Source organism: Cercospora kikuchii (assembly GCF_019650295.1).
Source record: "Cercospora kikuchii DNA, contig_00006, whole genome shotgun sequence".
NCBI lineage: Eukaryota > Fungi > Ascomycota > Dothideomycetes > Mycosphaerellales > Mycosphaerellaceae > Cercospora > Cercospora kikuchii.
This window is the reverse complement of record NW_025408587.1, coordinates 2,990,125-3,004,145: the sequence shown is the minus strand read 5'-3', so window position 1 is coordinate 3,004,145 and position 14,021 is coordinate 2,990,125. Positions and strand designations below refer to the sequence as shown.

Here is a 14,021-nt window from a genome sequence, read left to right as displayed (position 1 = left end):
TTGAGAGTCCCTGGCAACCAAGTTGCCTTGCAAAGCTTCCTTGCCTTGTCATTTGCTTGCGATGCGTATTCAAGCACAACAGTCCCATGCCAAGGAAGGGACAGCCAATCGCGCGGGACATCGCGTATTCATCTGAATACGCAGCTTAATACGAATACGCTCTTTGAGGACGTGGAGATTTGTGGCGACCACGGACCCGTCGCAAATATGGCTGCCTGGTCCTTTAGAAGTTGTCGCTCAGGCAGATTCGTACTGCGGAGCCACTTTTCATGGGGGCGTATCCGTTTGCACCTTGGTCTAGGCTGTGGTGTTGTGGCTTCCACCCGCAAACGCCAAGACGTTGGCGACGACAGGCACCATGATACGACAGCCACCATTCACTCTTTTTTCCTTTTCGGGGTTGCAGGAACTCCGGCGCCGGGAGTATATGAAGCAGAGGAGTCTCTGAGAAGTTTTGCAACCAAGCTCCAACCCAACAAACCCGCCTCGAACCTCCATCACAGCCACCCGCAATCCATCATGGCAATCGCCGACACCTTCACCGAGCGCTTCAAGACCAGAGTGCACATTGTGCAAATGGTCTTGATCATCATCATCCTCGGCGTAACATTCGGTCGCCTCTCCATTCCCAATCCTCCAATTTCGAGATCGAGCATCATGGCAATCCCCATAGTAAGTCTTGCGTGGCGAAGCTCTTCCCATGATACGAAAGCAGACTCGAGGCTGACATTTGTCTTTGCGCAGGGTATCAAATCTCTCATCATCATCGCCTACCAAATGCTATCCGAGCACTCGCCACGATTCCAGCGCTGGAGAAGCCTCAAGGCCAACATGATCCTGGACTGCCTCGAGACAGTCTTCTGGCTCGCCGTCATCGTCGTAAGCTCCATGGGTGCGGGACGCGGTACAGGGACCACCAAGGCTATCAGTGTAGTGACAGTGTTGCTTGCGATCGTTCTGGAGTAAGTGGACTTTTGACTCGAACATTGGTGCATCCGCTGACGATTCAGGGCCTTGGCCATTTGGGCTGCCGCTTGCTCTACTGTGCTGTTCAGGCAGAATAAGCGCACAGGACGGGAGAACCTCGCAACGGAAGTCAATTACCGAGCCAAGTCCGGAGGCCAGTGGTCTTGAAACGAACGGCCAGTCTGAACGCGTGATCAAGATGGCGCTCGATAGGATTGAGTCGTGCTGCAGGGCGGAGGCAAGGGACTTCGCTGGATGAGCACGGGAACTCTCCAGGTCTCCATAATCATTGCGACTTTCGGATTCATCTTGAAACGACTTTCCTGGGGATATCTTGAGCTGTTAAGGATAAGAAGTCCTGGCCATCATCGCACCCCCTCAATCCGCGCCCATCACCTGCTCTCGAGGCCATTGGATCCAGGAATGATGGTGATGGGGAAGATGCTTCAAGATACCCTGCATGATGTGCAGACTCCAGCCTTCCATGTACCAGATATGGCGTAATTGATGTACAAGCACGTTGAAATGTGCAAAGATTAATAGAGCAATCGGACTTTGTCGCTCCAAACTTTGACAGAAATCAGCTTCCAGACAGAAAAGCCATCGAAACACGCTTCGCGTCTGCACTTCAGTGACACCAGATTTGGCTTCTTGTGCCTCCTGTGATGATGGAAAACATGCTTCGAATGCGGTCCTCAACGTTGCGACAGCCTGCATGTACTTCGTGCTTGATAATGCTTCGCCTTCTAGCAAGGCCACTATGCGTGATAGTTCGGTCAAAGGAGCCTCGTAGTCAAGCACAGGAGAAGTCGAAGAAGGGGTCGGTGCAAATTCCCTTAGAGAGTGATTCGAAATCGCCATGGGGCTATCATTCGACTCTGCTGGTGGCTGATGGAATGGTCGAACCATGGACAAAACCGTTCGGACACCTTTGATGACCCATATCCATTCTCCGTCCGCCTGATCACCGAAGCCCAGATATTGTCCGGGCTGAGGTCCCTTGGCAAGATTGTGGTAGCAGAGGAATACGGCAGCTAAGAATGTCGTCTCGGCATTGTGCTCGTCCAAGTGCGTGAGCGAGTCGATGAGAGGAGCCAAAGTAAGTGCGTGATGCTCAGTCGCCTTTGCCAAACACTCCTCGCGTTGCATGGGTCGTTGACGCGCCAGATGAAGTGCTGATACCGCCAGCAAAGCGTGCAGCGAGCAGTCTGATGCGAAAACAGCCCTCGGGAGTTGAGCTCGCCATTTGATAGGGCTTCCTCCGTCATCTGCTAGGGTAGGAGCCACCGCTACAAAGAAATGATGCAGAAGAGCCATGTCGGAAGCGTCGAAAGGATCGTGGTTCAGTCGTGGCAAAGCAACACCGGAGTCACTAGGTGGCGTGCTAATGGACTGTGACGGCGTCTGGACAGACTGTAGAGGTGTGGTCGTCGGCGATCTTGTCGTTGGAACAGGACTCTGAATCGAATGCTCTCTCGAATGATGTGGCTCTGTATTCGGACTCGTTCTTTCCCTCCGGACACGTGGTGTTGAAGCTACTGTAGAAGCCACGGTCTTCGCATTGTAGTGGCACACGACATTCCGGCGTACGCAATTCAGGCAGTCCGGATGATTCTCATCACACTAGAACGACGTGGGTCAGTCAATACGCATTTGTTTGTTTAGGGTTCGTATTCTTTGCACACCTTGATGCGTCGTGCCTTGCAAGGCCCGCAGCCATTGCGTGATTTGCGGTGACTGCGACGGACCTTTTCAGGTTGCTGAGACATGGAAGATGGATCCCGTAGTACAGACGATGAATGAAGGGAGTGATCGATGCCTACGTATTCGCACGCTGCAGGTTCCGAGGGCTTGGCATCCCAGGCACGCGATACCAAATTTGGATAGCGTGATCTGTGGTATACTCCAAAATACTTTGCTGAAGTATACCGTGCTGGATCAATATGGTAGTTAGTCCTCTGTACTGTGATATCGTCGGAAGGAAGCAGGACTTACTCTCGCCGAGACTCGTCTCAGCCCTTCCAACGATTGTTTCCCTTGAAGCAACGATACAGAACGATTTTGATCAGCTCAATTTGAAAACTTGATTGCTTTCGAAAGCGTATTGATGATGGAACGTATCTGCAAAGTTGCCCGTTGTAGCAACAAGGATCCAAGCGTTCTCGTATCGGAGCAGGACATTGAAGTCTCTTCCAGCTGTACCATTTCATTAAGTCGTATCGTCAGCATCATCGAATGAAGCCTTCATTCGTTAGCCACTGGGCTTGCCAGATCGTTTCTCCAACGAGTCCACAGCCCAGATTGTGTGAAACTCCATCGGCAGTGACCATGTCTCCGTACTCACAGTCACAATCTTGTGTACGACGGAGCTCAAATACAAGCAATGAACGTCTCCTCCAGCAGCACCGCTCTCTCCACGCCTTCCACCACCATCTCATCATTCCTAGCGTCAAGAGTCTTGTCTTGAGCCCAAATCGAAGCTGCGTAGTACGTGAACGGAGAACTTCTTGGCAGAACAGGCACGCCCATGGCACGACCGACATGCGGCATCTGGGGAGCACGTGCAAGCATTGGGATGCCTGGTACGAGAGGTGCGTGGGGTCCTGTGACTGGATACTTTGGGACATACTCGGCCGGATGCCTCGCATGATCCAGCAAGAATGCTCTCATTCTGTCGATGATGATCTCAACCTTCTCTCCGTAGATCTCATCAAAGACGTTCTGCATGCGATACTGGAAGCTTCCGACCGCGTAGTCACAGAGCTCGTTGAAGTCGAATCCAAGTTGCCAGGCCTGTCTTCCTGCGAAGGGACCTCCGTTTGGGAATTCGTCGTTAGATCTCTGGACCAGAAATTCCATGAAACCATCGATCTTCTCCACCCAGTTCACAGCCCAAATGTCACAAACTTCGATGTAGTCTGTCACTGCGTCGAGGAAGAAATCTGTCCCGCTGTCCTTTGACTCGAGCGGAAATTCGCAGTATCTCTTTACAAAGGTGTCGAACCGCTCCATCGATGCGGCGATGCTTGGTCCGATCAGAAGGCCATGGTTTTCTTCGAGATCAATCATGTCGCGAAAGTGGCGATCGATGCGGCGGCAGGAGAGGATCTGCTTGGCCGGCAAGTGCGAAAGAATGCGCAGTTGTAGTTCCACCGGAAGTCCGCCGAGTAGCTGAGCTGGCGTTGATGCCTTGTGACTCGATGGAGCATCACTTTCGGGACCGGCAGTGGGCTGTTGCGATTTCTGCTTCTTCTTGTTGCGCGCCATAGTGGATGAAATGCTCGACTCTTTGGGGAGCTCTGGGTGGTGGTGGAAGTTGAGCTTTGCGCCTGGAGTCGAGAATGTCTGGGAGGAAGGTGAGCAATAACTAAGGATGGAAGTCAGTCCCTAGCGTGGTTCACCTGACAGGTGAAAGCTGGATTTCGAGCCTGTCTACTCCATTCACCCTTGGCTCAAGATATTCATCGCGGTATTAGCATAGTGTGAAGTTGGTGTATCAGCTTCCGGAGCGTGCTGTTGTCTCTTTGTAACAGCCGCGGATGTCAGCGTGACTGGATGGTCTTCAGCATTCTTCTATTCGTGCAATGTCTGTGCACGCTACACAGCTCAATCTTGAGGGGAGTGCCCGTTATGCGGCAGAATGCAGAGCAACATCGAGGGGCCTCTCACTTTCGGTTCTGGGCGAACGCTCCAGCCGCAGAGACCATTCAGTAGATGTACACTTCCTCCAGCACTACTGCTCTCTCGATGCCCTTGAGTGCTCTCAGCTCTCGTTTGTCCGGCATCAGCTTGGCCAGTGGCCATATTGCGGAAACGCAGTACGTGTATGGAGATATGGCGTCGAAACCGGGCACTCCAAGGCAGCGATGCAAGTCTCTCATCTCATCAACTCGAGTCCGGACTGGTTGTTCAGCCCCAAGAATTGGACATCTCCGCTCCATGATTTCGCATCTCGGAGCGTGTTCAACCAGAGGACGCTCGTAAGACTGCATCAAGATCTTTGTCCTCAGGTACATGATGCAGACCTTTTCCTCAAACTTGTCATAGAACCAGCCGCTTGGTTCGAGGGCAGACTCGTCAACTGAGTGCTCGCACATGGTGACAAACTCGTTGGTGTAGGCGTCAATAATGTATTGACGCCGCTGCTGCCCGTCTAATCTGTGCAGCCAGAATTGAGTAAACAAGTCGAGCTCGTTCTCCCATCTCGGTCCCAGTTTGCGCACTCTGATGAAGTCGAAAATCGCATCGAGGAACGCATCCGGTCCACCGTCCTCAGATTCTAACGGGAATTCGCAGTGCCGCTTGATAAAAGCGTTCAGCCTGTCAAGAGACGCAGAGATACTGCCACCAACGAGCGAGCCATGATTTTCCTGACCCGAGTCAATACCTCGTCCACTTCGCGCCCACGCTTGGCTAAGCAGCATACCTCCAAGTCGATGACATCTCGAAAATGGCGGCTGATGAGGCGGCAAGTCAAGAGCAGTTGCCTCGGCGGCAAGTTGGAGAGGATCTGCAGCTGCAACTCGATCGCGAGGTTGTCCAATCTCCGCGGTGGAGGCTCCTCGATGAGTGGCGGCATCTTGAGGTGGTTCGCCGTCGCATGTACTTTAGCAACGAAAGCACGAGTTTCAGTGTACGTGGAATGGAAAAGTTTGGTCGCGTCAAGCAGGCGGCAAGCGCGCTAATGCAGGTCAGTCACTAGCGCTTTACTGCTCTTGTGAAATCTCATACAGACTATGCTGCTCCACTGTTCCGCAAAAGTGAAGACAGTGACATGAGGACTCTGCGGTACGCATCGCATTACAGCTTGCTTGACTATTCTGAAGAGCTGTTCCGTGACTTCGCCGCCGTAGTGGAAAATGCTGCTGAGAACTCGATCCCCTACTGCAGATACAGGACTAAAGTCTTCCAAAACCACTGTCCCGAGCCTTGAAGGCCCACTGCTTCCTTGGACCCCATGCCTCTATATGTCCTGCTCACACACTGTCTGGATCATGTACGGTCGCAGTTGAAAATCGATCAAGCGATGTAAAGCTCCTCCATCAATGCTGCCCTTTCGATGCCTCTGATCTCTTCATTCCGTACCATTGCGTCTTCCAGTCTCTCTTTAGCCCAGCTGGACGAGCCGTGGTTAGGCGAGTCGTAGTTGTAGTATGCGTACGGAGATATGCTCGGAAGCACCGGTAACTGTAGAACACGATGCAGACGTTCCATTTCATCTTCACGCTCCTTGATTTGAGTGTACGTGAAGTTGGACTTTCGTGCTGGAACACCGGCATCCGAGTCAGCGGACTCGCTGTTGTAATCTCCGCGTACAAAAGTCTTCACTCGCGTCAACAGTGTCTTGCTCTTGTCGCCGTATATGTCGTCAAATATATTCCAAGCCGGCCTGGAGGGATCCTGATCGCTTGCATAGCGCCAGACATGCCAAAAATTATCAGTGAGCGTCTCGATCTCGCAGCCCGGAAACGAAGATCCGTCAAGGTGCAGCGATCGTTCGAGCCAGAACGCGCTGAACTCGTCGAGGTCGAGGTCCCAGACTTCGACCTGGCGAAGCGTTATGAAGTCGAAAATCGCGTCAAGAAAAGCATCTGGTCCTCCGTCCTCAGACTCCATCGGAAACTCGCAGTATCTCTTGATGAAAGTATTGAATCTGTGCATCGACTGAGCGACTCCCGGCGCGATGAGAAGACATTGGTTCCCCTGTACCCGATCAGTCTCCACAGAGGATGTCGAATTTTCCGTTCCATACTCTCGTACCTTCAAGTCAATCGTGTCACGGAAGTGGCGAGAAACACGTCGAAAGCGCTGAATCTCCTTTGCTGGCAAATACGACAGGATGCGCAGCTGCATCTCCACCGGAAGCTCGATGATCAGGTTCAACGGCACTGAACTATCCCCGCCAGCCAGATCGTTGGCGCTCGCAGGCACGAGTAGCGGAGCTGTTGGCTCCTTACCGTTGAAGCTCGCCATGGTGTTGATGCCGGGCAGCAGCTCAGTGTGGGGAGCTCGATCGGTGTGGGTTGCTCAATCGGTGTGGGTTGCTCAATCGATGTGCGCTTGCAATTTGAGTGGTGTGTTTGAGGTAGAGTTGTGGCAGTGCAGAAAGAATGCTTCAGAAGTTCGGCAACGACTGGTGGGCGTCAGTGAATGTCACGCTTCACATGCAACCCGTGGACCCACTTCAGAAACACAGATCACTTCTTTCACTTGTGTCTTCTCACGTGCTTCTAGGATATCGAGAGCTTTCGAACTGGGCTGGTCGAACTCCATGTGACGACCAAGTGGTGCCATCGAGAAGGCTCCAACTGCGCTAATGCAGGCCAGTCACTAGCGCGCTTATTTCCACATGTGAGAGCCTAAGCTCACTTCAGAGACACTCCGCTTCATTCGAGTCGTTTCTGTCTACAAAATCTATTGTACAAAGCAAGCAGCCTCCTGCTCTTCCGCTATGAGTTGAAATCCGATCTGTACAATATCGATACATCTGCCGTGAAGCTCAGACCACTCCCCAAACACACCTCACGTTCCTTCATCTACCTCCTCCCAAGCCCCCACTTCGCGATCCTCTCCTGGATATCGTTCCACGGAAGTTCTCTCAATTGTACACCCTCCTCTTCACCCTGCTGCAGAACAACAGTAGGAGCGCCGGAGCCCTGCCCAACATTGTACACGCCTCCGCCAAAGACCTGCTTCGCCACGCGTCTGAGATCTGCCATTGTCACAGCCTCGATGCTGGCAACCATCTCTTTCACCGGGATGCGTCTTCCATGAACCTGCACTTGCCTGCCCAAGTCTTCCAGTTCCACCATTCGCGATTCCAAATTCATCAGAAGAGAAGATCGCAGCTGGTTCTTCGCACGCTTGACCTCGATCTCCGATAGTCGTCCAAGGCCAGTCTCCGCGCTCAGCAAGCTCAACTCGCGGGCCATCGTATCGAGCATTCGTGGCACGAACTGTGTGGCACAGCTTGCGGAAATTCCAAAAAGTCCAGAATCCGTGTAAGCATGATTGAAAGCCACGCAGTTCTCCACCCAGCCGTACTGGTTCAGCACGTTGGTGTATAGCCGGCTGTACATTCCTTTCCCTGGTCCACCAGCCGAGAAAGACCCGCCTCCTCCGAGCAATGTTTGTAGTGTTGCCAATGCATAGATATCTGGTGATGCGATCGGCAGCGACTCAAAAGCCAGATGAATGTGCGATACACGAGGAAGTGCAGGATTCGGCGGAATAGGTAAAGGTGGTAATGTGAGGAAGCCACCAGTGTAGTGCGAAGGTTGGCTATAATCGATCGGAGCATCCAGAGGATGAGGAATAATCTGCGATGGGTCGAGAGGTGAGACTGTGGCCTTTTGCGTAGCAGACGTGGAAAGGTTCTTCAGGAACGGAATCTTGGACATGAGCCGCGAATCCTTCTGGGATGGACTTTGTGAGGTTGGGTAAGGAGGCTGTACCTGTGATAATTTGGTTTCCAGTGAAGGTGCATTGGTGATTGCTGACCCCGTCATGTCGCCAAAGTATTGTGTAGCCAGCTTGACAGCATCATCGTGCGGTACGCCAGCAAAGGCGACCACTATCCGATCCGGCCGGAAGAAAGCTTTGCGGTATGCCTCGATTGTGCGGGCATTGATCTGGTCTAGCCTCTCCTTTGGACAGAGAAGAGGTTGTCCCAGTGTGTTGTCCTTGTATGCTGCCATGTGCACCAACTCAGGCAGAATCAGCTCTGGCTTCCCCCAAATCTCTCCAATCTCGTAGTCTGCAGTTTCCAGTTGCCTTTGCACCTCTTCCTCAGTGATGTCTGGATCTCGTATCGTTTCGGCCAGTAACGCGATCGTGTCGGGCACGGCAGAGTTGAAGGTGGCCGCTTGGTACATCAAGCTCTCTCGTGATGATGCGCATTGAATGTTTCCTCCCAGTCCCTCAATCTTCTCCAGCATCTGATCCGATGAGCGCTTGGTTGTACTTTTGAAGGCCAGCCGATCGATGATATGTGAGACGCCTCGGAGAGCATCATTCTCATAGCGCGACCCGGCATCAACATAGACGCCAATACCAGAGAAATGTCCAGGCAAAGATTCCGAAGCGACTCTGATGCCGTTGGGGAGAGTCGTTATCTGATCGAGGTCTGTAGGTTCCGCGGCGGAGGGAGCTGTTCGCGATGCGGTTGCATAGCTTCGTAACCGGGCAGATCTACGCGAGGCATCTTTCGCAATTCTCGATGCTTGCCGCGGCAGCGACAGCGATTTGCTCATGGTCCTGGCCTAAAGATGGATGGTTGATGAAAAGTGATGGCAGTACACTTTGCAGGGTCGACGACTCGTTTCTCGGCACGCAGGATCGGCGCGAGGAGATGCCGATGGCGGGAGCAACGATGAACCATGCACGAGCCAGCGGACATGGGCGCGAACGATGATGATGCAGTTTTGTTATTTTGGAACGATTAGGGTAAATCTCGTAGCTGTGTGCAGTGGCATTGCAGATGGACTACGAGATTCCGCCACCAGAGTCCGTCAGGCGCAAATTTGCACCGGTCCTCCATTATTGGCACGTGAAGAACCGGGAAAGCCTGTCGTACTTGGCTCCGACATTGGGCGGGAGTCTCGCGCGGAGGAGAGAGGGTGTTTCGGAGGTGAAGTGTATGCTGGCGATATAACACCGGTCAGCCTGGCTATACGACACGTTCATCACGAGTTCACAGCACCCGCGAGCATTGGTGATCGACATGCCCAGCGTGGAAAAGGGTCCGTGAGCTGACGCCGCCCTCATCCAGACCTCATCCTTCGCCCAGCCCATCTCCAACACCTTCCGCCGCCCTCCTCGCACCCTGTCTTGCTTTTGCATCTGTGCGCCAGCCAATTTCCTCACGAAGCCGCAGACATCACAAAATTTGGACAGTCGACTGTACGCCGCTTCTGCAGCAATCGAAGAGGAACGGCTTCTGCGCATCCGCAAGCGGCCTTCCGTGGTACATTCAGCTGGTTTTGAGGCTGCGCAGTGGTGCGGCGGCGAGGGAACACTGCTTGCCATCTGCACCCAACCTGGTCTGTCTGATCGCCGCATGCAATCGCGCGTCCGGGTACGAATATGCTAGGTTCTGCAACCACCGCGACTCCTTCGCTGCACACTGCAACCACGAGCGCAACGCCTTCTTCGCCCACCCGCCCGAGTCGACTGCGCGGCCTGTCGTACCTGCGCAACTATACCCACAACCATCTGCACCGCTCCGAACAGCAGCAGCAACCTCCTCCTCCACCCCTCACGCGCTCCACCTCATCCCCCCTCGGCCTCCCATTCTCGCCGTCGAGGAGTGCCACGCCGACGCAGCCTCCGCCGTCGACTTCGGAGCGGGGTACGCAGCAGCAATCAGCCGCTCCTGCCTCCACCATACAGTCCGGCGAGCACGGCTGGATTCCAACCACGCAATCTCCGCAGCTGACCTCCACCAACACCATCTCAGCAGTCCCAGAGCCAAACATCACGAGTACTGTCGACAGCATGACCCGGTCGAGGACGTCGCCATTTGGCCCAACTGCTTCCAACACCTCCGCTCGCCGAACATCCGGACCTGAGCTGCCAGAAATTGCCGCCATGCCTTCTGTCATGCCCGACTCGGCGACAGCCACGCCGGGCCCAAGCAAAGAGTCGCTCCCCACCATTCGCTTCATTCCACACGTGGAAACCCGCTCGTCACGGCCGTCGCTCCACTTCAACGCACTTTCCCGCCAACTTAAGACGCCTGACGGCAAGGTCAAAGTTGGCCGATACAGCGAGCGAGACAGCAACACGAGCGATGTGGTGGGTTTCAAGTCGAAGGTGGTGAGCAGGAGACACTGCGAGTTCTGGTGCACCGACGGCCAATGGTATGTCAAGGATGTCAAGTCGAGCTCAGGCACCTTCCTCAATCACGTCCGTTTATCGAGTCCTGGCGTCGAGAGTCGTCCCTACCCGGTGAATGATGGAGATGTTGTGCAGCTCGGCATCGACTTCAAGGGCGGAGAGGAAGTCATCTTCAGATGCGTCAAGATCCGCATCGAATGCAATCGTGGCTGGCAAAAGAGCTTGAACAACTTCAACACCTCAGCACACAAGCGACTGTTGAACAGCGCCAAGTCTACGCCAAAGTCCAAGGTTCGCGATTCGGATGCCGCTAGTGTCAACAGCTCCGAGTGCTCCATCTGCTTAAACTCAGTGGCACCCTGTCAAGCTCTGTTTGTGGCTCCATGCAGTCATGTTTGGCACTACAAGTGCATTCGTGGGCTTATCCACGGACCGAACTACCCCAACTTTTTGTGCCCTAATTGTCGTTTTGTGGCGGATTTGGAGGCAGAGGTCGAGCAGCCTGAGGAGGAGATGTTCGAAGATTTCACAGACGCCGATGCACAGGCTAATGGAGGCGGAGAGACGCCGAACGGCAACCGAAATGATGAGCCTGGCGACAGTGAAGAACAGCATACATCTGACTCAGCACCCGACACAGGTGACAGATCACAAGATGGAGATGTGGATGAGGACCTTTCAAGGATGCTCAGCGATGCATCGATCAATTCACCTATTGCCCAGGCAAAGCCAGCGACTAGGGTGGACAGATCGAGCTCCTCTGCGTTGCCAGTGCCCGGTTCGCAGCCTATCAATATCTCGCGGTCTCGATCCGGCCAGCGATCTCCCAGCGATTCTAATGGAGCGCGCTCGACCACGCCGACTTCTCATGCACCGTTCGCGCTATCGGCAGGGCCATCAGTCGTTACAGAAGGTCCGATGACCCCGCGTAACGACGCCGGCCCCTTTGTGCTCGATGGCAGCGCGGGTAGAGATCGGATAGACAGCAATTTGGCTACGCAAGCCGTCGCTGAGGTCAGCGAACCTGCCTCTCCCGAAGAGATCTCGGCGAGGAACTGGCCATTGTGAAGATATGACATGCATCATGCGAGATATCTTGGAATGAGCAGTAAATTAAGGCATAACGTCTAATGAGGTCGAGGGCAGGCGCGCTTGGAGTGGAATCGGGTCGCATTGGGGACATTGGCATTTTGAGCGATCGAGCGGGCATTGAGCGTCTTCTCGTTTCTTTCTTCGTCTTTCGTCGTTGCATTGGATTTCGCAGAGCTGCTGATACGAATTCTCTTAGTGGATAAAGATATTCAACGTCAGATTGCTCCGCAGCCGGATTCCCCTCCCCGCCCACGCATTCGAGATGACAAAGCTGTTGTTTGCTTGAACTTGAAACTGTACCTGGTGGTGCTGTTGCGGCCACTGCGCCCGACGGAGTTAACGGACATGACCTTGCTTATCAGCACAACGTGAGAATCATATGTGTTGTTCTGATGACTTGGCAGTACAAAGACCAACATGAAATTCAGAGCACCGCGTTGAAAAGGAGAAGGAGTTGGTCGACGCTACGACTGGGTTGTGATCTGGCCGCACAACGAGGAAGGACTTCGGGTTCGACTGTTGGGACTCAGCCTTGCCAAAGCTTCCGGATCCGGTCAAGTGGTGTCATTCAAGAGCGCGGACGGAAAGCAGAACGGACAGAGCTCAGTTACACTTCCAAAGAAGACTCCATGGTGAGGATTACTAACGCAGACCTGGTAGGGGTGTCGTTGTCGCAGTACTTGGAAACGGAAGGTTGAGAACGGCCGGGTAATCTTCTGTCCGCGGGCCCGAATTTACCGGATCGGAACATGATTTCTCAAGCTACTGGCGACGATGAATCTCACATTCCGGTGAGCTGTCAGAATCTGGCACACGACTCGAGACGCGAATGCAGAGTGGAGATGATGGAGTACAAGACTGAGAGCCAACGAAAAGGCTGCAGCTCTTTGCTGTTTGCGTACGGTCTGCTCATCTGGCAAGTTATGTTTGGAGTGAGCAGGCCACTTCTCCCAACAGAAGGTGACGAGACGCGACACATCTGCAGTGTTATCAGGAAAAATGTTTTGGCCATGTTGAAGCTCGTCCGATCCGCAATTTTTCGAGTTTGGAAACCATCCGATGCGACGATACGCCAGCGAGACCTCCCATTCGATGCGCCACAGACGACACCCATATTGGATCTTCCTGTGGAGCTGCAATTGCACATTCTGGCTTGTCTTCCCCTTAAGCAAACACAGAAGTGTCGTCTGATCAATCGACATTTCCGGGAGCTGATCGACCTAGAAGTTGGTCTTGTCCGAGTTCCATAGCGCAGGCAATCAACCCACTAATGCTTATCGCACAGGAACACCAATTGACGCTCACTAGACCTCGAACGGCCTCGCATATCCAGGCTCTGAGCAATTTTATCGACAAGCACTGCTACTTTTTCATCGACGATGACGCCTCACGCACGCATCCCGCAGCGAACTATGACTTCGATCGTGCAGTGGCCAACCCCAATCTTTCCCTTCCCTCTACAGCAACGAACTTCCTCCTCCATCGCGGCATCACATCTCCTGGAGTTGACATGTTTCGGACTCGAGGTCATCGCTCACCAGGATTAGATAATGAATGGATGTTTCGACAGTACATGGCCTGGGCGGACTTCTACCTTGCTCGGCGTCACTTTGAGAAAGGGGACATGAGGACAAAGGGTGACACGCAGAACTTGGCCAGCAGGATCTGGAACGCAGGAGAGAGGGAATTGATTCGAAGGGCGAGAGGAGGGTGGTGTGGCAGCGGGGATACGGATGCAGCTTTGACGAAGGACGAAGGTCGCCAATCTAGTGACGCGGAAGATGTGAACGAACAAGACGATAACCCACTCAGGTGTATGACGATCTACGACGATGACCCTCGCGCGGACCCCGATTATCCGGAGTTTGAGATTCTGGATCGCCTGGCGAGTGTGAATGCCTGGGACGAAGATAGTTTAGAGAGGGTGAGAGGTGGAGTGGAAGTATTCTGCCAGGAATTTGGAGTTCCGATGCTGCCAGAGGGAGCGCCTTTTACGTATTTTGCCAGGACGGAGGATGTGGCGAAGAGGGTGAGGGAAGTGGTTTTTGATGAGAAAGAGATGGGATTTCTGGAGAGGGCGTGGTTGGTGAAGCAGGTGTTTGTCTTTTGAGACGGAGGAGGCCAGT

General features: G+C 53.6%; 8 protein-coding genes across 8 annotated transcripts; 3 read left to right on the top strand and 5 right to left on the bottom strand.

Annotated features, from left to right (window-relative positions):
* Positions 1–519: 519 nt before the first annotated feature.
* On the top strand, positions 520–1,134 carry CKM354_001009200 (uncharacterized protein; the record flags this gene model as incomplete). The annotated part of the gene is made up of 3 exons (XM_044805542.1): positions 520–672; positions 745–962; positions 1,011–1,134. The coding sequence occupies 3 exons, from the start codon at positions 520–522 to the stop codon at positions 1,132–1,134; spliced, it is 495 nt and encodes a 164-aa protein (XP_044661477.1).
* A 210-nt stretch (positions 1,135–1,344) lies between these two features.
* CKM354_001009100 (uncharacterized protein) lies at positions 1,345–2,735 on the bottom strand (the record flags this gene model as incomplete). Its single annotated transcript, XM_044805541.1, has 2 exons — positions 1,345–2,589; positions 2,652–2,735. 2 exons carry the CDS (start codon positions 2,733–2,735, stop codon positions 1,345–1,347), a joined length of 1,329 nt encoding a protein of 442 aa, XP_044661476.1.
* Positions 2,736–3,336: 601 nt separating this feature from the next.
* CKM354_001009000 (uncharacterized protein) lies at positions 3,337–4,233 on the bottom strand (the record flags this gene model as incomplete). The annotated part of the gene is made up of 1 exon (XM_044805540.1): positions 3,337–4,233. One exon carries the CDS (start codon positions 4,231–4,233, stop codon positions 3,337–3,339), a length of 897 nt encoding a protein of 298 aa, XP_044661475.1.
* Positions 4,234–4,673: 440 nt separating this feature from the next.
* On the bottom strand, positions 4,674–5,545 carry CKM354_001008900 (uncharacterized protein; the record flags this gene model as incomplete). Its single annotated transcript, XM_044805539.1, has 2 exons — positions 4,674–5,336; positions 5,393–5,545. The coding sequence occupies 2 exons, from the start codon at positions 5,543–5,545 to the stop codon at positions 4,674–4,676; spliced, it is 816 nt and encodes a 271-aa protein (XP_044661474.1).
* Positions 5,546–5,985: 440 nt separating this feature from the next.
* CKM354_001008800 (uncharacterized protein) lies at positions 5,986–6,939 on the bottom strand (the record flags this gene model as incomplete). Its single annotated transcript, XM_044805538.1, has 2 exons — positions 5,986–6,669; positions 6,727–6,939. 2 exons carry the CDS (start codon positions 6,937–6,939, stop codon positions 5,986–5,988), a joined length of 897 nt encoding a protein of 298 aa, XP_044661473.1.
* Positions 6,940–7,502: 563 nt separating this feature from the next.
* Positions 7,503–9,218, bottom strand: CKM354_001008700 (mitochondrial-processing protease subunit alpha; the record flags this gene model as incomplete). Its single annotated transcript, XM_044805537.1, has 1 exon — positions 7,503–9,218. One exon carries the CDS (start codon positions 9,216–9,218, stop codon positions 7,503–7,505), a length of 1,716 nt encoding a protein of 571 aa, XP_044661472.1.
* Positions 9,219–10,050: 832 nt separating this feature from the next.
* On the top strand, positions 10,051–11,871 carry CKM354_001008600 (uncharacterized protein; the record flags this gene model as incomplete). Its single annotated transcript, XM_044805536.1, has 1 exon — positions 10,051–11,871. The coding sequence occupies one exon, from the start codon at positions 10,051–10,053 to the stop codon at positions 11,869–11,871; it is 1,821 nt and encodes a 606-aa protein (XP_044661471.1).
* An 866-nt stretch (positions 11,872–12,737) lies between these two features.
* On the top strand, positions 12,738–14,005 carry CKM354_001008500 (uncharacterized protein; the record flags this gene model as incomplete). The annotated part of the gene is made up of 2 exons (XM_044805535.1): positions 12,738–13,121; positions 13,181–14,005. 2 exons carry the CDS (start codon positions 12,738–12,740, stop codon positions 14,003–14,005), a joined length of 1,209 nt encoding a protein of 402 aa, XP_044661470.1.
* Positions 14,006–14,021: the final 16 nt, after the last annotated feature.